Raw genomic sequence first — 20549 nt, forward strand, 5'->3', positions numbered from 1 at the left:
GCTTGCTTGCTGAGGTGGGCTTGGGTGCCCGGCACCGGCTGTCCCACTCCTCTGCGGGCAGAGCTGTGGCAGAGCGCAGGAGACCAGTGTCCCCAGGAGCAGTGCAGGGTCTTGTGCTGGCATCGAAGGTGGTAGGGCCATCGGCCATGCAGGTGGTGCTGGGAGAAATGAGCTGTGTCTGCCTTCCGTGGCGCACAGCTCTGCCGGGGCAGCGTGCCTGCCGCTGCCAGCCTGTCTCTCGCTGACCTCTTCCCCTCCTCGCAGCAGGACTGCGGCGTGTCTGGCAGCTCCCGGCCCTTCCGTGGGTGCAGGCGCTCCCTGGGGCAGGTGCAGGGGAGGAGGCAGCGGCTGCAGGGCTGCCTATACCCCTGGCACATCCTCTTCCCCAGTGGCAGGACAGCTGGCAGCAGCTGTGCCAGGGAAGCCACAACCAGGTGGCCCTGCCAGCCGTGCTGGGGGCTGCAGTGCCCATGGCAGGTCCATGCTGGCCCCATCCCCGTGCTCCAAGCACGGACCATGTGAGTGCCAAAACCACTGGTGTCCCCCCACTCTGCTGGCTGCTCGTCCTGCTGCTGCGCTGCTCTTGGGGGGTCCCAGCACCCGTGGGCACCCCTGGGTGTGACAGGAGGGGAGCTGGAGCCTGGATGTGAGGCCAGAGCCACCCACATGCAGGGGGAGGCTGAGGATGGAGCGTGGCTCTTGTCCCCAGGCTGTGCCCTGGTGCCGGCGTGCTGCCGGCGCCGTGCCCCTGCCCAGCTGTGCCCAGGGCTGCCCAGTCCTGCTCCTCCCTGCCAGGGCCTCTGTGGGCAGCACCTCACCGGGCTGGGGCTCTGGCTGCCTGCACCAGGCCGAGTCCCAGCGCCTTCCGGGCTGGCAGGCGTGGCACAGGGCACGGAGCCACCCGCCAGCCACGTCCCTTGCGGAAGCGCTGCCGTCCCCTGCCCGTGCTGCAGCCAGCTCCGTGGAGCCTGCTGGTCTGAGGAGCCGGCTGCTCCTCTGGCAGTGTGTGGGGCTGGGCCCCGGGTCTCCCCTCAGCTGGGGGGAGCACAGCCCCGGCCGCAGCCTCAACCGCTGCCATCCCTCGTGGCCCTGCTGGCTCCAGTGAGTAAATCAGGTGCAGATGTGGAGGCAATGCTGGGCGCCTGCTTGCAATTAGGGGCTGGGAGCATCGGGGTGGCCCCGTTTCTGCCTCACAGCCCCCTGCCGCACCACTCTGAGGAGGAGCCCCCATACCCCATGGGGGTCAGGGCTCGTGGGCAAAGCTCCCGCTTGCTCAGCCCCCATATGGGCACTATTGTGCCCAGCTCAGTGCATGGCATGTGCCACGTCCGCAAGGGGAGCAGCGCCCATCCTGGCCCCTTGCACCCCGTTCTGTGTGCCAGCTGCAGCCCTGGTGGTACCTAGCATGGCCAGGCAGGGGCGACAGGGCTGCAGCAGGGACGAGGCATGGCACTGCCCGCTCTGTGCTGCCGGGCCAGCCCCAGCCCCATGTGCTCCCAGCTCAGCCCTCAGTGCCTGAATCTGTGGGTGCTCCTGTGCCGCGCTGGGGGCTTGGCCTAAGCCCGGGGCCCCAATGTCCCCGTCCTGCAGCCCCCACGCTGGGCCCCACATTCTCAGGGCCCCAGAGGGAGCAGCAGGTTCATGTTTGCCAAGTTCTGCCTGGTTAAACCGTAACTGGGACAGGTTGCTCTGTTGGTCCCTCCCTGCCTGAGATAAGGATGGGCAGGCGAGACCGGGGCCTGGTGGGGAGCGCTGCCCCGAGTCTGGCAGCTCGTGGCCCCTGTGGAGCATCCTGCTCGGCCTGGGGTGGGCTGCCTGCCCCTCCAGCTTGGCCCCTGCCCGCCTCCGCAGGTCCCTGCTGATACAAGGGTAGCGGGTTGTGGCCGGGGCTGGAAGCTGCCGTGTGTCAAGGCCAGCAGGGCTGGATGGAGCTGGGATCCCTTGTGCTGGGGTAGCCCAGGACCCCTGTGCTGTTGGGTTGGCACAGTGCAGTGGGGTTCACATAGCCCTGGCATGTGGCATGAGCTTGCTCAGTCTCAGCCACCAGACTCCATGCATGGACGGGGTATGGGGAGCCGCGCAGCCTGTGCCCCAAACAACAGCCGTTCAGGGGAGGCCAAGAGAAACTTCCAGGAGGAAAGAGCCCCCCGGGCTCCGGCCCCCCAGGAGCCACTGTGCTGTGCGCACTCATGCTGGCCGCAGGTGCCACCGCAGCGGGAGCGGCAGCGAGTGCTGGGGCCAGGCACAAGGGGCGGCTGTGTTCCCGCAGCCCCGGCTGCCTTCCAAGAGCAATATTGTTGGCACCAGGCAGGCTCCCTGCGCCGGCAGCGAATACACGGGCCTTTCATGAGGGGAGTGGGGATGATTTACTGCCTGGGGGAAGGGGCAGGGGCGGGAGGATGGAGCCCCAGCATGCCGGGCCCGGCACCCAGCCCCTCGTGTGTGCTCACTGCCGCGGGGCCCCGCATACATGAGTGAGGCCGAGGGTCTGGCTGCAGAGTCACCTCTCCTCAGTTGGGCATGGGGCAGAGCAGGTTCCCCTGCCCCATCTGCACTGTGCCTACCCCCTCGCTGCCCCGTCTGCAGGGCCCTGGGGATGCACTCCCTCCCTGGGCACCCTGCTGCATCTGAGCTCCCACACTCTCTCTGCGGCTCAGCGGCCGGGAAACACGTGTCCCTTGCTGTGCTTCAGCTGATGGGAGCAGCCCAGGGAGTTGGGGGGGACAGGGCCAGCAAAGGAAGGTGGTGGGGCAGGGGCACACTCATAGCATGGAGTGCTGGTGCTGGCACAAACCCCCCTTGTTGAGCTGCTGGTGTGGCGGAGGCTGGGGTGGTGCTGCTGGCAGCGGGCAGCAGGCAGTGGGGCTGCGCTGCCATGAAGGGCTTTTTGTTTGCCATCAGTTGCTGTTATAAATCAAGCCAGGCAGCCTGACCCCCGGCCCAGCGCTGCTCCACGGCAGGGAGGGGACTGGCTCCCAGCTGCCCACAGCACAGCCCCTCCATGCCCCAGCCTGCCCCGGCATTGCCTGGCCTGGCAGGGATGCTTGGTGTGATGCGGGGCGAGGTGCCAGCACTGGTCCCCTTGCCCTGCTCCCACCGGGCACCGTACCCAGCAGTGGGGGACCTGGTTGGGATATGGGGGGGTGTCTCCATGCCCATCCCAGCCTGTGGCTCTCACGGGCTCCCCCAAGTCCCAGCTCTCCCCCAGCATTCCCGGTGCTGGGAACAACCACTTCTCTGTTTTTAATTTGGTTTCGGTTCGAATCGAGTGGAACCCAACGTTTTTCTGTGCTTCCGGCACAGCGCGAGCTCTGCAGGGGCGGCTGCTGCTCCGTGAAATTGATGTTCTCATCCGCTTCACGCGCCGGCAGGAATGAACAGCTGCCAGGGGCTGCTGGCCCCAGGGACTGCTCTGTGTGCCCCTGTGCCCCAGGGGGGACCAGCACCCCAGGGTGGGGACCAGCACCCTGGGTGGGGAGCAGCATGGGGTGGATGGTGGTGTAGGAGATTATAGCACCAACCAGCCCTTGCAGTGAAACCGTGTCGTGCTGGAAGTTGCTGGTTTCACACGTCAGAGCAGCGTGGACAAAGCTGTGCCCTGGCCCTGGTGGCATGGCCCTGCAGGGTGGGCGTGACAGTGACAGCCATGCCCTGCTTGCACAACCTCAGCGTCCATGTCCATGCTGAGCGTGGGCAAGGCTGCTGGAAAGCAGAAAGATGGCAAAGCAGACAGAGATGCGGTGAGGGAGAGCGGATCTGGGACCAGATCCTGCCCATGTGCTGGGCGTCCCTTCTGTCCCCTCTCACTGGCAGCGGGATGCTCAGGGGAAGCTGCCTGGGGACTGTCTCTGCTCAGGCGGCCTGAGGCCCGGCTTCCTCCAGTGCCCAGGAGCCCTGCATGAGCGGGCAGGCAGCGGGGCCTGGGCACGGTGGGGTCTGCCCGCCCCGGTGCAGGCAGCAGCTCGGGGAAAGCAAAGGCGAAGTGTTTATGGGTCGGATTAGGGCCACTCCAACCCTGGCTCGCAGCCTCGTGGTGTTTTACGACGCTCCGTTATGGGCTCCTAATGAGGGTCACAGCCGCTTTATGGTACCGGCAGCGATAACGCTGCAACTAATTGCGGCGCAATTAGCGAACGGGCTGCCGGGCACCCAGCAACGCGCAGCGCTCAGCCCCAGCCAGGGCCACCCTCCGGGGTGGGTACCGCTGCCCTGGAGCCCTTGGCATCTCCGGGGCCGGGGTGCATCCCTGCTCCCCGCAATCCCCTCCCGCCCGATGTGCTGCTCCCGACACGGGGGCCCAACATGTGGGGGTCTCCCTGGGGGGCGGTGGAAGGGAGCAGCCCCGGGTGTTTCGCAGCCCCACGCGTTCCCCACCCGTGGGGCGATGTTGCGGCGGAGGGGCCGTGCCGGGGGGGATGCCCAGGGGCTGCCCCTCGCTGCTGGCGGGCGCCGGGGGGGGGCCGGTGCCGACCCCCCACCCCCAGCTCGGCGGCGGGTCGGTTTGCAAAGGAGCCGGCGGCCGGCGGAGCGGGGCCGGTTGCAGCAGCCGCGACTCGGGGCCGGTCCCCCGCCGCCCCCCCCTCCCAGCGCTCCGGGCGGGGCGGGCGGCGCCGCTGTAACCCGAGCGCGCCCCTACAAAGTGCCCGCGCCCGCCGCGGCGGCGGCAGAGCGGGGCCGGAGCGAGCCCGGAGCTGGAGCCCGGAGCCCGCCCCAGCCCGGAGCCACCCCGAGTCCAGCCCGCCATGGGGCCGCGGTGCGGGGCGCGGCGGCGCTGAGCCCGCCGGCCCCCGGACTTTGCCCGGGCCCTCTCCGCGCTGCGCGGGCGGCTCCGCCGAGGGAGCCCGACACCGCCGGTAACGCCGCCGCCCGCGACCCCCGCCCAAGGGACATCCCCCCTCCAGGACCCCCGCCCCAGGACCCCCTCCTCCCTGGGATCCCCCTCACCCCGGGAACCCCCCAGCCCCTGCAGCCCCCCGGTGCCCCGTTAACTTCTCCCAGCGCCCTGGCCAGGCTGCGCCTGGCTGGAGGGGTCGGGTCCCTGCAGCCAACCCGTTTCCCCCCACCCGTGTTCTCCCCCCTCCCCGAGCGTGCCCTGGGGACCCCGCACCACTGCCCCACGGTGCCCCTGGACCGGCCACCACCTCCCTGCCGGCGGGTCCCTGCCTGGCCGGGGCAGCGCGTGGGAGGGAGCTGCCTGCCCGGTCCGCTCACCCTGGCCGTGCCTGTCCCGCAGGGTGGGAGCCGCCGCGCCAGAGGGGCCTGGAAGATGCGGCCCCTCTTGCAGGTCCTGGTGGGGCTGCTGCTGGCGGCTGCTGCCCGGGGCAGGGCCGTGGAGCCAGGTACGACTGCAGGGGGATGAAAGGGGGCTTGGGAGCGGTGGGGAGGGGGGGCTTGCTTTCTGAGTGCTGACCCCCAGCTGGGCAGTGAGCCCCTGGGGGTGCGGGGTGCTCACCCTGGGCACGAAGCCCCACAGCTCCAACTGCGGGGCTGGGCTGGCGGGAGCTGGGGTCACCCGTCCGGCTGGGGCATGGCACTGGGAGGCCAGCGTCTCCATCACCGGGTTAAGAGGTGCGGAGGCTGGAAGGAGCAGAGTGGCTCCGCACAGGCTGTCCCTGCGGTACAGGGGCTCAGCTTGCTTGGTGGACGTGCGCGGCGGAGCAGGATGGTGTGAACGCTGTGGGCTGTGGGAGTCGTGTGTGGCTCGCAATCCATGCCTCTTGGTGGTGGGTACAAGAGAAGCACGTGTCCCGGGGGAGCAGAAGCCCAGCTAGCCCACATTCCCCCTGTGATGGCCATGCAGAGGGCTGGGGACACATGTGTGTCCCCCAGGCCCCTGCACACAGGCAGTCAGGCTGTGGTGGGTATTGCTGCACTGGTGGTTGGGTTGTTTCTGCCCTCCATGTGCACATGCCTGGTGCCAGCCATCAGCAGGCAGGGCACCGCTGCCCTGGGGCCAGCCAGGGCTGGGGAGCCCGGCCATGCCTGGGGCATGCAGAGGTCTGAGGGTGAGTGGCTGGCAGGGTTTGGTGCCCTCATTTCGGTGCTGTGTTTGGTGAGGCAGGACAGGCTTAGGCACCCTGCGCCACTGGGAGCGGCCCCTGCGGAAGGACGGTGGCATGTGTGGCCTTGGACGGGGACATGCCGATGGGGAAGTTGCGTCCCTGCACCCCAGGGCAGAGTCCAGCTCTCGCCCGCCTCCAGGGCGGCAGAGCTGGGCACCAGGCCGTGCCGCACCATGTGCTCTCCGCACCAGGATGGGCGAGTGGCAGGGTCCTGCTGTCGGTGAGGGGTGAGCACTGGGGTGGGTGCTCACAGTGTCTCTCCAGAGCTGTTTGAGAGCCCACTGCTGGAGTCAGAAGAGGAACATCTCCTGCTGGACCCAGGCAACGTGCTGAAGCTGTACTGTGATGCCAACCAGAGTGGTGCCAGCGTGGTCTGGTACAAGGAGACCCGGCCGCTTGTCCCGGGGGGTCGCATCCACCTCCGGCAGAGCCTGCTGGAGATCTCGGAGGTCACCTACGAGGACTCAGGGCTCTACGTCTGCCGGGCGCAGGGGACTGGGGAGATCCTGCGCAACTTCACCATCTCCATTGTGGGTAGGAGCCCCGGCAGTGCCCGGCTCCCCCCCCCCCCCAGGGCAGCAAAGCAGCCGCTGCCTGCCTGGCCCTCCAGGCAGGGATGTCCCTCTCAACCCATTTTCCTTTGCAGACTCGCTGGCATCAGGTGATGATGATGAAGACAGTGATGGGGACAGTCCCCACGGGGACCGAAATGAGGAGCCTGTCTACATGCACAGAGGTCAGTGCCGCCCCGGGCAGGAGAGGGCAGCTGGGGCAGGTCCAGGATCGTGGGGCACTGCTGCCTCCCACTCACAGCACGAGCGGCTAGGAGCAGCTCCAGCAGCCTCCGTGCTGCCCCTTGGCCCCCTCCCACTGTATGTCCCATGCCTCCCCAGCTCCTTACTGGACTCACCCGCACCGGATGGACAAGAAGCTCTATGCAGTCCCTGCGGGGAACACAGTGAAGTTTCGCTGCCCGGCCTCGGGCAGCCCCAGCCCCAGCATCCGCTGGTTCAAGAACGGGCGTGAGTTCCGGGGGGAGCACCGTATTGGGGGCATCCGGGTAAGAGCCAGGGCCCCCTGCTGCGACCTCCCTTCCTGGGGGTTGGCTCCCCCATCACACCTCACCTCCTTGCCTTCCTCCTCTGCAGCTCCGGCACCAGCACTGGAGCCTGGTGATGGAGAGCGTGGTGCCCTCTGACCGCGGCAACTACACCTGCCTGGTGGAGAACAGGTTTGGCAGCATCCGCTACAGCTATCTCCTGGACGTGCTGGGTGAGGGCTCCTTGGTGCTGGTCCTGGCTCCCTGTTCCCCCCGCACCTGGCAGAGGGGTCGGGGTCATGGGAAAGGGGGCAGAGGAGCCTCTGTTAGTGTCCTCTCTGCTGGTGCAGCCCGCGTGTCCTTCACACCCAAGGAACTTGGGGATGGAGACCAGGCTCGGGTGGCACCAGTCTGCTGTAGGGCCAGAGAAAGACTCTCTGTGGCTTCGCGGTGGGCAGAGAGGGAGGGAGAAAGGAGCCCCTGCTCTGGGCCACTGAGTTGGTGACACTGCTCTGGTGTCTGCGCAGAGAGATCGCCGCACAGGCCCATCTTGCAGGCTGGGCTGCCCGCCAACACCACGGCCCTGGTGGGCAGCGATGTGGAGTTCTTCTGCAAGGTCTACAGTGATGCCCAGCCCCACATCCAGTGGCTGAAGCATATCGAGGTGAACGGCAGCAGCTACGGTCCCGACGGGGTCCCCTACGTGCAAGTGCTCAAGGTAACAAGGGCTGGAAGTGCCCAGGTCCCAGCTGCCCCCCCCCAAAGTGGTGACAAGGGGTACACAGAGCCCCCCAAGGAGGATGGATGCTCACCATCCATCCCTCTCCCTGGCAGACTGCAGACATCAACAGCTCCGAGGTGGAGGTGCTGTACCTGCGCAATGTCTCTGCGGAGGATGCTGGCGAGTACACCTGCCTGGCGGGCAACTCCATCGGCCTCTCCTACCAGTCTGCCTGGCTCACCGTGCTGCCAGGTAGGGGTGGGGGTCCTGGGGTGGGAGCTGGGACCCCTGGCACGCAGGGACCATGGCTCAGGCCGACTCATTCGCTCCCTCTAGAAGAGGAGCTGGTGCGGGAAGCCGAAGCCCCCGAGGCCAAGTACACAGACATCATCATCTACACCTCGGGCTCGCTGGCCGTGGCAATGGCCGTCATCATCGTGGTGCTGTGCCGGATGCAGACACAGTCAAGCAAGCAGCCCCTGGAGCCCATGGCAGTTCATAAACTCTCCAAATTCCCGCTCATCCGACAGGTGGGTGCTGAGCTAGAGCCCTGGGGGTGCAGGGGGACCTTGGTGACCAACTGGCTCCACTAGTGCCACCTGTGCCCATCACACCTTACCCTGCTGCCAGCCTTGGGGCTGCCCTCCCCACTGCCTCCTGCAGCTCCCTCACCCTGTTGCTCCGAGTGAGGGTCTCTCTGCAGCACCGTTGGGTCTCTGCTTGGCCCCGGAGCACAGGGTGGGATGGCTGATGTCCCTTGGGCTCTCTCTGCAGTTCTCCCTGGACTCCAGCTCCTCCGGGAAGTCCAGCACGTCCCTGATGCGTGTCACTCGTCTCTCCTCCAGCTGCGCCCCGATGCTGGCTGGGGTCATGGAGCTGGACCTGCCTCTCGATGCCAAATGGGAGTTCCCCCGAGACAAGTACGGTGCCGGGCAGTGCACGGCGGGGCTGGGGCTGGGGGCTGCTCTCCCAGCCGCCCTGGGGACAGCAGCATGTGGGTGACCGATGGGGAGGTCTCCAGCCATCAGCAGACACCTCAGCACCGCTGTACCCCAGGGTGCTGGGACTCAGCTCAGACCGGAGAGGAGCATCCTCAGAGCCCAGCCACGCGATGGCAGGGAGTGGGACATCCTTGCAGTCCCTCACAGTTCTGCCTGTCCCTGCCAGGCTGGTGCTGGGCAAGCCCCTGGGGGAAGGCTGCTTTGGCCAGGTGGTGCGGGCAGAGGCTTATGGCATCGACAGAGACCGGCCAGACAGAGCAGTCACCGTGGCTGTGAAAATGCTGAAAGGTAATGGTTCCCCTGCCAGTGTCCCAGCACAGAGGTGGCATCAGTGCTAGGCTGCCATGCCACCCCAGCTGGCACGGTGACATGGCCCTCCTTTCCCAGACAATGCCACGGACAAGGACCTGGCTGACCTCATATCCGAGATGGAGATGATGAAGCTCATGGACAAGCACAAGAACATCATCAACCTCCTGGGAGTCTGCACGCAGGACGGTGAGGGGACTGTGCAGGCAGGGCTTGGGCAGGGCACGGGTATGGAGCAGGAGCAGGGGATGGGGCTGTTGGGGACAGTGGCAAGTGGGACGCTGGGGTGGGATGAGGCAGGGGCTGAGCGGAGCGGGCTGAGCGGAGCAGATGACCTTCCCAGGGCCACTGTACGTGATCGTGGAGTTTGCTGCAAAGGGCAACCTGCGCGAGTACCTCCGCGCCCGCCGCCCCCCGACACCTGACTATGCTTTTGACGTCACGGCGATGCCTGAGGAGCAGCTTTCTTTCAAGGACTTGGTCTCCTGCGTCTACCAGGTGGCCCGTGGCATGGAGTACCTGGAGTCCAAACGGGTAGGGCCGGCACAGCCCACATGGGCTGCCTGTGCTTGGCACAGCCCAGGGCGGGGGGGGTAAGGTGGTGATGGAGGAGCTGTGTCCCCCCATTGTCCCATCTCTGAGTGGGGAGAGGGAGCCCAGCCCCTTCCCCCAGGCTGTCCAGAACCTCCCAGCCACATCCAGCAAAACTCAGGGCAGTATCTCCCCAAAAATGTGGGGCTTAAAGCCTCCTGCGTGTGTCCCCAGCACTGCGCCTGTTGTCAGGGGTACCAGGGGGCCGGCAGTGCCAGGGGATATGTGGGAGGGGAGTGGTGGCTCTGGGTGTGGGGAGGGGACGCACGGAGCTGGAGCCACCATCTCACACCCCCTGCGGGCGATGCTTCCCCCTCGGCAGTGCATCCACCGTGACCTGGCTGCCCGCAACGTGCTGGTCACGGCAGAAAGCGTGATGAAGATCGCTGACTTTGGCTTGGCCAGGGATGTCCACGACATCGACTACTACAAGAAAACCAGCAATGTGAGTGGGGGGGTCTGGGAGGCAGGGACAGACACAGGGCCCCCCGTCTGGGGCTGAACAGAGCGTTTGCTCCCGTAGGGTCGCCTGCCAGTGAAGTGGATGGCACCTGAGGCCCTGTTTGACCGTGTCTACACCCACCAGAGCGATGTGTGAGTCCTGGGGCTGCTGGGGCTGAGGATGCCGTCGGGTGTGGGATGAGGATGCCGTTGGGTGTGGGATGAAGGCAGCACCTTGGGGTTATGCACAAAGTGGAGAGTCTCCATGAGTAGGACGGGGGGGTGCCACAGGGACAGCAGCAGGGCACATCTTCCCCAGGGGTGCTGCCACCTTCTCCCATGGCACCACAGGGTGCGGTGCGGTGAGCCAGGGCCCCACCTGCTAGGGAGGGTCCTAGGACGTGGCTGACCCCCCCCCTTTGCCATGCATGATCCCAGGTGGTCCTTTGGGATCCTGATGTGGGAGATCTTCACGCTGGGGGGCTCTCCCTATCCTGGCATCCCCGTTGAGGAGCTCTTCAAGCTGCTGAAGGAGGGGCACCGCATGGACCGACCGTCCAACTGCACCCATGAGCTGTGAGTACGGGCCAGGCGGGGTGGGCAGGGGCCTCGGCAAGACCCCGCTAACACCGCCTCACCCCCCAGGTACATGCTGATGCGGGAGTGCTGGCACGCTGTGCCCTCGCAGCGCCCCACCTTCAAGCAGCTCGTGGAGGGGCTGGACAAGATCCTGGCAGCCGTCTCAGAGGAGGTGAGCAGTGGGGGGGTCCGGGGAGGGGGGGGGGCAGGTGGTGCCGGCACTGACGGCACCCGGTGCTGACGACACCGTCTCTCACTGCAGTACCTGGACCTCTCCATGCCCTTCGAGCAGTACTCTCCTTCCTGCGAGGACACCGCCAGCTCCTGCTCCTCTGATGACTCCGTCTTCACCCACGACCCGCTGCCGCTGGCTCCCCGCCTCTTCTCCTACCCCAGCGTGAGGACTTAAGGGCGGGCAGGGAGGGGCGATACCAAGGCCACCTCCGTTCTCGCGGGGAGCGGGTCCAGGTTCCCGCAGGTTCCCTGCTTTGCCCGATGTGAGCGGTGGGCAGGCAGGGCCCTGAGCTGCAGTGCCAGGGCAGGGTGTCCCTGTCTCCAGGCTCCATTTCAGCACTGAGCCTTCAGCCCTGGCTGAGACCTGCCTGGTATTGCAGGGCAGCAGGAGCCAGAGCCTCTCCATGGCCGGTACTGCCCGGGATGCCCTTGGCATTGCCCAGGGAGCCAGGTTTTGGCCACCGCTTGGGTGGAAGCGTCTCTGGGCGGGAGCCCCGCTGCCTGCCGGGCTCCCACTGCCTCTGTACATAGCCATAGAGATGAATATTTATGTACGTGAAATATCGAACTGATAAATTATTTTTTTGGAATAGACCCTGGTGCAGTTTCTGGGCTGCTCCTGGGGGGCAAAGGGCCTGGCCGAGCTGGGAAGGCAGGTCAGGGGCTGCCTCCTTGCTGCCTCCTCACCCCAGCCGTTGCGGGGGCATGCGAGCACTCCCAGGGGACATGGAGACAGTGCCACAGGTGCAGGAAGCGATGTCCCCACTCCCGCGCCTCCAGGCCCGCTCCAGCACAAAGCACTCTCGCATCTGTTCCCCATTAGCTGCTGCTGCACTAAGCCACCATGAACTCCGCTACCAGCATCGCCCTGAAACCGATCCCCCAACTGCCGCAGGCTCCCAGGCTGGGAAAGTGCTCTGGGGCCCGGCCCTGCACACTGGGGACCCCTTGCACCCCCCCTGCCTGGGCCGGTCCCAGGACTCCAGATAAAAGTGAGTTACAGGTTCTGCGCTGCCTCCCTGGAGCCCCAGCACCCCTGGGAACACAGGTTGGGGGGCTCCAGCCCCAGGCCCTGCTCTCCAGTGCCTGCGTTGCCCCCCCCCTTGCCCCACGATGCCCGGCTTTGCTGGGAGTGTAGGCAGGGGGGGCTGCAGCTGTCTCACCCCCTCCTGCCAGCCCTCTCCCTGGGTCTAGGGTTTCATCTAGGGCTGGGCTTTGCCGGCCATTAGCCCCAGGATCTTGTTTCCTCCTCCAGCTCCCCAGCTGCATTCACAGCCCCCCAGCCTGGAAGCTGGCTCTCTGGCATGGCCTGCCCCAAACCAGCCTGAGGGGAGAGGGGCTGGCAGACGATGTGGGGCAGGACCTGGCCCTGCAGCAGCTGGAAAGGGGGTCCCTCGGTCCTGTCTATTGCTGCGATGGCTCTGGGGTCCGGGCTCTCAAGGGATGCAGCTTGTGGCTGCCCTTGTGCAGGGCTCAGTTCAACCATGGGCGCAGCACCTGCTGCGCGTGACGTGCTGGGGAGCCTGGTGGTTTGCAGAGCCATCCCAGGGCCCCCTCCCCATCACAGCCTCTCCGGGGATGCTGGTGGGACCCCAGCCCACTGGCGTGCTTGCGGTCTCCATCCCCAGCACTGCTCCCCTCTCTACTGGGATGAGCCCCCTGCTCCGGCACAGCGGGCAGAGGCAGACAGCCCACCGGCAGGTGTGAAACCTGCCCGTCCCTGCAGCCTGCCTGCCCGGGAAGGATCCCAGCTGTCCGCTAATGTGCCAGAACCAATGCATTTTGCACAGCCCTGAATGGGGCATTCACATGCCGGAGGGCAAACTGCCCAGGCTGCCCATGGGGGCTGCCCGGCTCCCAGCCTGGACCAGGGGTAAACACAAACAAGTGCCTGGGGAGGCGGTTGAGCCCCTGGGAGCTGTGCCGAACTTGCTCCCCCCTCACTCCAAGCTGAGGTCTCTGTGCTGGGGGGCAGCATGGGGGGCAGAGAGTGCCCTGTGCCCAGCATGGTTTGCACTGCTCTTGCTTCCTGGGCACTGCCATCTCCCTGGAAAACAGAGCAACAGCCAATTTTAAAGAGTGATGTGGAGGCGGGTTCATTAATCCTTAATGCCATCTAGGGGGGCACAAGGGGACATGATGAGCGGGGACCTGCCAGCCCCTGTCGCGGCTTTGCTTTGTCCCTGCTCGCTTAGCGAGCATGCCATGGGTGCAGGCAGTGTGTGGGTACAGGCAGCATGTGGGTGCAGGCAGTGCCTCATCCCCACAGCCCACCCCACACCAGCCCAGCAATGTTTTTGGGGTCCTGGTGGTGCCCAGCACCATACCTGCCTGCCTGCCCCGGCACTGGGGGCTGGTCCTCACCCCATCCCTGGGCACGCAGGCATCCCCCAGAGCTGCAGCAGTGGGTGCCGGTAGGCTGTGCCGGAGCCAGCTCTGCCCGGCACGGGGCAACTGGGGCCGTGGCTGGGCAGGGAGGCAGCTTGGGGTGTCCCACAGCCCCACGACAACTGGAGGCAGTTTTTATTGTTTAACATTCCTGGTATTTTCTGTCAGGGCTGAACCAATTGTCCTTAATCCGCCAGGCTCTGCTGGCCAAACAAGTGTGGCTGAGCCACCGGCATCCTGTCCCCACGAACAGGCCCCTTTTGTGAGGGGGATTTAGCATGTAGCCCAGTAAATCCCGCTGGTTTCCTGAGGCAGCGTTCCCACACACCACACACACATACACACACCCGGCTGCCCCCCAACCCCCAGGCCCTGGCATCACTCCCCTGCCCAGCCATGCCTGCGGGCAGCCTGCCTGCCCCAGCCCCAGGGCCAGGTACTCACTGCACGCTGCACGGAGAGAACCTGTTCACTCAGGGGCCGGGCTGTCCCCCTGCACATTGCTGGGATGTGTCTGTGGGTCCCCGAGGGACATGGGGTGTCTGTGGGTCCCTGCAGGACGTGGGGTGTCAGTGGGACTGAGGAGCTTCCCAGCCACCTCCCTGCACTGCTGGTCCTGGGGGATGCTGAGTCCTAGGGAGGGGTGCTGAGTCCTGGGGGAGATGGCTCTGGTTCTGAGGGGATGCCGTGTTGTTAGGGGATGCTGTGGTCCTTGGGGGGGATGCTGCGGTCGTAGGAGAATGCTGTGATCCTGGGGGAATGCTGAGTCCTGGGGGGGATGCTGAGTCCTGATGGATATGGCTCTGGTCCTAGGGGGGATGCTGAGTCCTGGGGGACAGGCAGTGCCCCGGGGGCAGGACACCAGCTGGTTCCTCGGCTGGTTCCTCATTCCAGCTCCCGGGATATGGCTCCCATCCCCTAGCCTGGAGACGCCTTCACTTAACGACTCTGTTGTGGGGCCAGGAGCTGCTGTTGTCTTTTCTCCCCAAAACAAAGGCGACAGGATTTTATCTCCGGGAGAATCTGGCTTTTGTGAGATGCAGAAAGCCTCCGCCCCCGGGCAGGGAGGGATGAGGCTGGGGGGGGGGGGGCTGAAAGGAACCGGGCTCCTGCCTCCCCCACCTGGCACTGCCCCTCTGTCTGCTCCTGCCTGCCTGCCGCACCCCATCTCCTACGCCCTGCGCACCGTGTCCTTGTCCCATGCTGGTGCCCCATGTGTCCCAGCGGTGCCCAGGCAGCGAAGGGGAGGAAAAGGCCCCCATGGGCCAGCAGGCAGGGAAAGGGGGCCCACAGGTACCCACACGTGGTGGCACCCTGTGCTGCTTCCCGGGCACAGGCTGAGGCAAGGGCCTGTCCTCTCTCACGGAGGGATGCGAACACCAACAGTTCCTGCATCCCTGGACCTGCACACACACAGATGTAGGTGTGCACCCAACGCCCCACACACACCTCCATGTCCGCACACCCCCCATCCACGCACAAGCCCCTGCACACACACCCTCCCATGCACATACGCACATGCCCATGTATGCACACTTGCACCACCCTGCATACACACAGAGACCGCTCTGCGCACACACACCTCACACACACACTCCCCCATGTACAGAAACACACTCCCCCCCCCGTACATGCATCCACCCACCCAGCCATGCACCCACACTACATCCCACGCACACCCCCCCCACACACACACCCCCCTTCCACGCATACACACATCCCCATACACACGTACACCCCCCACCATCCCCACCATCCCCATGCACACATGCACACCCATGCACATCCTGGCTCTCTCCCAGCCCCAGCGCTGGCCGTGGCCCCCGTCCTCCAGCCAGGCCAAGCTACGGGTCCCAGCGAGGGCAGCGAGGGCAGGCGTGGGGCTTCCCCGCTGCACCCCCCTCCCCAGCCCGCAGCCCTCTGCGCTCGCCTGGCAGTGGCCGGCGGGGGGCGGGGGAAGCGGGCTGCGAGCCCCATCTCCTGGCCAGCGGGAGCAGCTCTGCACAGGGCGTGCAGAAATGGGACAGGACGGGCACACCACACCCCCACCGCCCCACTGCACACCCACGACTTTTCAGCTGGTGACAGTGGCCTTCGCGGCTGGCCAGCCCTGGGACTGTGTGGGAGAGGTGACAAACTCTGCTGGGAAAAATGGTCTGTGACACTGGAACGGATCCTGGCTTTGCTTTTCATCCCATCACTTTGTGGATGGATGGGGCTGGGAGTGGGGCAGGGCAGAGGGATTCAGGTTGCGGAGCTGCACCATGTTCTGATGTGGATCCTGCTCCAGGTGATGGAGACCAGCACAGGGATGGCACCCCATGAGCACAGGAGCCTGGCAAACCTGGCTCTACCGTGGGTGGATGGAGCAAAGCCCAGTGAGGGCTCAGCCTCGCTGCCCAGGGCTGGGGCCCAGTACACCCCCCAGCTGGGGATGAGGGCACAGCATGTCTGCCTGAGGGGAGCAGGGGAGTCCCCAAGAGAAGCTACAGCACCCAGCCAAGCACCCCGGACAGTGGTCTGTCAGGGACTATCCCCGTGTTGCACAAGGTTGCTTGGGGCGACAGGTCTCCAGTTGGCCCCAGCCCAGCGGCAGCTCTTGCACGCAGGGCAGAGGAGCTCAGCAGTGGTGGCTCCTGTCCCCAGCAGCAGTGGCTCCTGTCCCCAGCAGCTTGCAGCGGGGGTCCTGCCCCCCACCCCACTGCCATTGTGAGTCTCAGGGCTGGTCCTGCCCTGTCTGCCCCTGTGACTGCCTCCCCCAAGGTTCAGGGGGATCATGGGAGCGGCAAAGCAGGGGGGTTGCAGGGTGGGGGACCTGGGAGGCTGGGGTCACCCCGGCATAGGGAGCAGACTCCCATGCCAGGAACACCGACCTATCAAGGAAAAACCAAGGGCTGCCTCTGCAGGCAGATGTGGGCAGCCCTATCTCCCTACAAGCACTGAGCTGCGGGCACAGTGCTGCCAGTGCTGCTGACACAGAGCTGTGCTGAGCCCTGCCGGCCACCCCGGTTCTCCACCACCCTATCCCCCGCGGTTTCAAGCCCCGCAAGCCGCTTCCCGGGGGGAAAGGGGCCCCCAGCAAGCCCTCTGGGCAGGATGCTCTCCTCTCCTCCTCTGCTTCCTTCCTCTCCCCAGGCCGGGCCAGCCCTCCCCCTGCCCGCCGCAGCTCCTTAACCCTTTCGCCCACGCTCCCGGCCATGCGCCAGCCCCACGGCCACGGCTCCCACCCACCTTCCCTGGACCTTTGTGCAGGGCCCCGGTGCTGCTCCCCGGGGCCATGCCCCCCCGTGTGTGTCCCCCCCCGCAACCCCCTGCCATCCTCCCACACCCCCGCAGTGCCCAAGTGTCTGCCGGGGGTTGGACAGCCGCGGCTGGGGGCTGCTTGCAGTGAGCCCAGCCTGCCCATGGCTCCCACGGGACCCACGTGGGCCACAGCTGCCTCTGTGTTGGGGTCTGGGGCTCCCTGCCGGCCAGTTGTGACCCCCTCATCTCACCCGGGGAGAGCGAGGGGGGGCCTGTGGCGCGTGACCGCGCTGCTTTCTGCACCATTGCGGCGGCAGGGAGCCATGGCAGGAGTTACAGCCATGCATCGGCGACGGGGAGTAGGGGGGGACAGGGCTGCTCCCATGGGGGGACAGTGCCGGGCGGTGCACGAGGACTGGGGCCTCCAGAGGGAGCCCGCAGTGCCGTGCGGCTCCGTGGCCACCGGCCTGACTGGCTCCAGAGGCCCCAGCATGCTCTGGGAAGCCGGTCTGGGCCGGGGGGAGAGCCTGGCTGTGGGGTGGGGGGCTCGCAAGCAAAGCCCGGCAGTGGGGAGCCTCCCCACGAGGTCACCGGCCGGCCGCGCTCCCCGCTGGAGCCCACAGACAAAGCCATGCGCAGCGGCGGCTGGGTGCCATTTGCCTGTTCCTCTGCCGGAAGAGAGGGGACCGAGGAAGGGCCCTTCCTGCGGGCGCTGGCCGCGGCGCAAGGAGAGGTGACACACCAGATGGGGAGTGCATCTGAGGGCATCTCACTGCCGCCCCCGGCCTGCTCCTCCCTGCACCAGTAACCACACTGCGGCAGGGAGCAGCACCGGGATCACCGTGGGGCCCCGTTGGGGCACTGCCGGCAGGGATGTGCCAGGGGGGCAGTGGGATGGGGAAGTGCCAGGGGGTGCCCCGAGCCACCTGGGCACCAGTGCCCAAGTGGTACAGCCCCTGCCCACCAGTGTCCCGTGGGTCTGCACTGTGCCACGTGCCCACGAGCAGAGGACTCAGCCCCGGATGGGTGGCACCCAGGGGGATGGGGCCAGTGGCCAGGCTGGGACATGCCCTGCTGGCAACCCTGCCTGTCCCTGCCCAGCTAGCGTAAGGGGGCAAATCAGCAGAGTGAGGGCAGCTGGCTGCAGTCAGGGGCCGGGTTGGGGACCGTCCTAAACCTCTCCCCAGGTCAGCCCTCACTCACTGGGTCTCAGGCGCCAGGCTGTGGGGAGACACGGGGTGCTCCCGCCCTGCACAGGGCCCAGCCCTCCCCCCGGGGGTTATAAATAAATCATTAGCTTTATTTCGGGAACGTGGCGGAAACGTGCGTGGCAGGTTGCTCCAAAGAGAAAGGAGGGAAGTTGGCTGCCGGGCCCCCGCCCAGGTGTGCCGGGGTGCGACCGCTGCAGCTGGAGTCGATCCCGGGGAGATGGGCTGTGGGGGAGGTATTTCCCCATTTGGGGGAAACAGAGGGACCCTGGCCGGGGCTGGGTGCTGCCCCACCTCTGCGCGGGCAGGGAGGACCGTGTGGATGCCAAGCCTCGGTGCCAAGTTTGTGCAGTGCTAGGCGCAGCACGGTCCCAGTTCCCACGTGTCACCACAGCACGTGGGCACTGGGCAAGATGGCCTGCAGTGGGTTGGGTGCTGCTAGCCGAGCCCTGGGTTGGGACCTCGGAGGTACAAACAAGTCACGATCAAAACCTCCAACCGTGGTGCTTCCTGCCAAGCCACTCCGCTCTCTGTGGGTGTGCTGGAGCGGTGCGAGGCTGAACATGGCAGTCTCAGCGTGGTGGCGGCACACCAGTGGGGGGACATCAGGTTGGGGACCTTGGTCTGTGGCCCCTCAGGAGCAGACGCTGGGGAGGAATGGTTGCCCCATTGCCAGCCACAGATGGGGCAGAAGGAGCAAGCCGAGTGCCCAGGCAGGGAGGCATGGGGGGAGCAGGGAGGAGGCAGGACGCAGGGCTGGCCCACAGGCCGGGTCCTGCTACACCGCCAAGGTGCCAACCCGCAGCCGCTCCAGGACGGTGTTTTCGGCAGGGGAAGGCTGCGCCCCGGCGGTGCGGCGAGGGCCGCGCAGTGGGCGCTGCCTGCCTGAGTGTGCAGAGAGGCTGCTCCGGGGCTCCTGCCCGGCGGGGGGGACCTCGGCGCCAGCACGGCCGGGGGCTCCCGCACGGCCGGGGCCGGCGGGGGGTGGGGGGGCTGGGAGAAACAAAGGGCAGCGGCGGGCGGGAGGAGCGGGTCCCCCGGGCAGCGCTGCGCCGAGCCCAGCCGAGCCCCGCGGCGGCACCCAGCTCCCCGCCCGGCACCCCGGGGGGCGGCCGGGCCCTGCCCCCCGCGCGGCCCGGGCAGCACCGCCCCGGTGCCACATCCCTGCGCTGCCCCGGCCGCTGCCCCCCGCCCGGCCGCCCCCGCCCCGTGCCTGCCCAGCCGTGCCGGTGCGGCGGCGGCGTGGCGCGGCGCCCGGACCCGCGCGGCTGGCGGCGGAGACCCCGGCCCCCATCTGGAGGTAGCGACGGAGCCGCCGCCCGCCGCGGGGCCGCCGGCCGGCCGAGGGGGGTGGCGGGGCGCCGATGGCGGCCCGGCCCGGCGGAGCGGGCGGGCGCGGGTCCGGCTGCGCGCCGCTCGGCGGCGGGAGGACGGGCGGGAGCGCGGTGCTCGCTGTCCGGGAGCGGCGGAGCCCGGCGAGGACAGCCAGGCCGCGGGCACCCGGGCGCCGCTCCCCGGCGGGCGAGGCTCGGCGAGGCACGGCACGGCCCGGCGGGCCCCGGCGGAGGGCGACGGCCCGGCCCGCCGGTGCGCGGGAGGGCGGCGGGGGAACGCGGCCGGGGCGCCGGGCCCGGCCCGCGGCGGACAATGGCAGGGGGTAACCCGAGCCCGGCGGGGGCGGGCAGCAGCCCACGACCCCCGCCCCGCCGGCTGCCTGCTGGGACCGGGGCTGGGACTGGGGCCGAGGCGGGGCGGGCGGCCCGCGCCGCCGGGCAGGAGCCGCCGCCCGCCGGGTGCCCCGCCGGGGCGCAGGGCCCGGCCGACTCCATTTTGTTGGCGCCCGCTCCGCCGCCGCTCGCAGGCCCGCGGCCTGCCCGCCGGCCCCGCGACCACTGAGGGAGGGAGGGAGGGAGGGAGAGAGGGGTGGCGGCCGACCGGCCGGGGCGCCGAGGCTCGCAGGTGAGGAGCAGCCGGGCCGCCCCGTCCCGTTCCGCCCCGTCCCGGCTGGGCCGCCCGGTGCCCCCCGCCGCCGCTTAAGATGGAGGCGGGGGGCAGCGAGCCTGAGGGCGCGGAGCCGGGCGGGCCAGGCCGCCATGTGCTCAGGGCCGAGCCGAGCCGAGCCGGGCCGCAGGCGGGGAGCGGGGCCGCGGCGGGGCAGGCCGGGCCGCGGGGCGGCCGCTGGTGGCAGGACTCGCCGGGGGGGGGCAGCACTGAGCGCCCCCTGCCCTCCCCCACCCCCCCTCCGGGCGGGCGGCGCACGGGGGGGAAAGGGACACCCGCCGCGGGGTGAGGGGGGGGGGGGGAGAAGCCGCGCGGGCGCGCGCTGATTGGCCGTCGCCGAACCCCAAGAGCGGGCACGGGGGGCGCGCGCGCAGGCGCGGGGCGCGCGCCGGCGGGATGGCGGCGGCGGCGGGCGCGCGCATGCGGGGGAGGGAGGAGGGAGGCGGCGGAGGAACGCTGGCGGGGCCTGGCCGGGCCGGGTCGGCGCGTCTCCTTCTCGGCTCGCACCGGGGGCAGGCGGCGAGCCGGCCGCGGCGGCCGCAGGTGAGCGGCGCCCCGCGGGGTCGGCAGCCGCCGGCGGCCGGCGAGGGCGGGCGGCCCGAGGCGAGTCGTGTCGTGCCGGGCGGCGAGCCGCGGCCTGGGCCTAGCGCGGCGACGGCGGCGTCGGCCCGCGCGGGGCTCGGTGGAGCGGAGTCGGGCCCCCGGGCGCGGCTGCCATTTTGCGGCGGCGGC

At 68.1% G+C, this 20549-nt stretch overlaps 2 protein-coding genes across 5 annotated transcripts in view; both read left to right on the plus strand.

Annotated features, from left to right (window-relative positions):
- Positions 1–4642: 4642 nt before the first annotated feature.
- Positions 4643–11540, plus strand: FGFR4 (fibroblast growth factor receptor 4). Its single transcript, XM_054842140.1, has 18 exons — positions 4643–4853; positions 5234–5339; positions 6327–6596; positions 6709–6798; positions 6956–7122; positions 7211–7334; positions 7629–7819; positions 7936–8074; positions 8159–8352; positions 8597–8742; positions 8990–9111; positions 9211–9321; positions 9476–9666; positions 10046–10168; positions 10247–10317; positions 10603–10740; positions 10810–10915; positions 11006–11540. The coding sequence occupies exons 2-18, from the start codon at positions 5267–5269 to the stop codon at positions 11150–11152; spliced, it is 2403 nt and encodes an 800-aa protein (XP_054698115.1). The 5' UTR covers positions 4643–4853; positions 5234–5266; the 3' UTR covers positions 11153–11540.
- A 7475-nt stretch (positions 11541–19015) lies between these two features.
- NSD1 (nuclear receptor binding SET domain protein 1) overlaps positions 19016–20549 on the plus strand; it is a 66091-nt gene continuing 64557 nt past the window's right edge. For 3 of the 4 annotated variants that reach the window (XM_054842106.1, XM_054842108.1, XM_054842109.1), the window contains exon 1: positions 20203–20360. The gene's annotated coding sequence lies outside the window, so the exon portion shown is untranslated. Of the gene's footprint in view, positions 19117–20202; positions 20361–20549 lie in introns of those variants that run through there. The other variant, XM_054842107.1, reaches the window with a different exon arrangement.

This window comes from Grus americana, chromosome 14 (genome assembly GCF_028858705.1).
Source record: "Grus americana isolate bGruAme1 chromosome 14, bGruAme1.mat, whole genome shotgun sequence".
Taxonomy (NCBI): Eukaryota; Metazoa; Chordata; class Aves; order Gruiformes; family Gruidae; genus Grus; species Grus americana.

What these genes read in the sequence shown, in the direction of transcription:
- FGFR4 (XM_054842140.1), top strand. Translation starts at nt 5,267, where the DNA reads ATGCGGCCCCTCTTGCAGGTCCTGGTGGGGCTGCTGCTGGCGGCTGCT. An exon ending in GGGCAGGGCCGTGGAGCCAG is followed by an intron (nt 5,340 to 6,326) that starts GTACGACTGCAG and finishes GTGTCTCTCCAG; the next exon opens with AGCTGTTTGAGAGCCCACTG. An exon ending in CTGGCTCACCGTGCTGCCAG is followed by an intron (nt 8,075 to 8,158) that starts GTAGGGGTGGGG and finishes CGCTCCCTCTAG; the next exon opens with AAGAGGAGCTGGTGCGGGAA.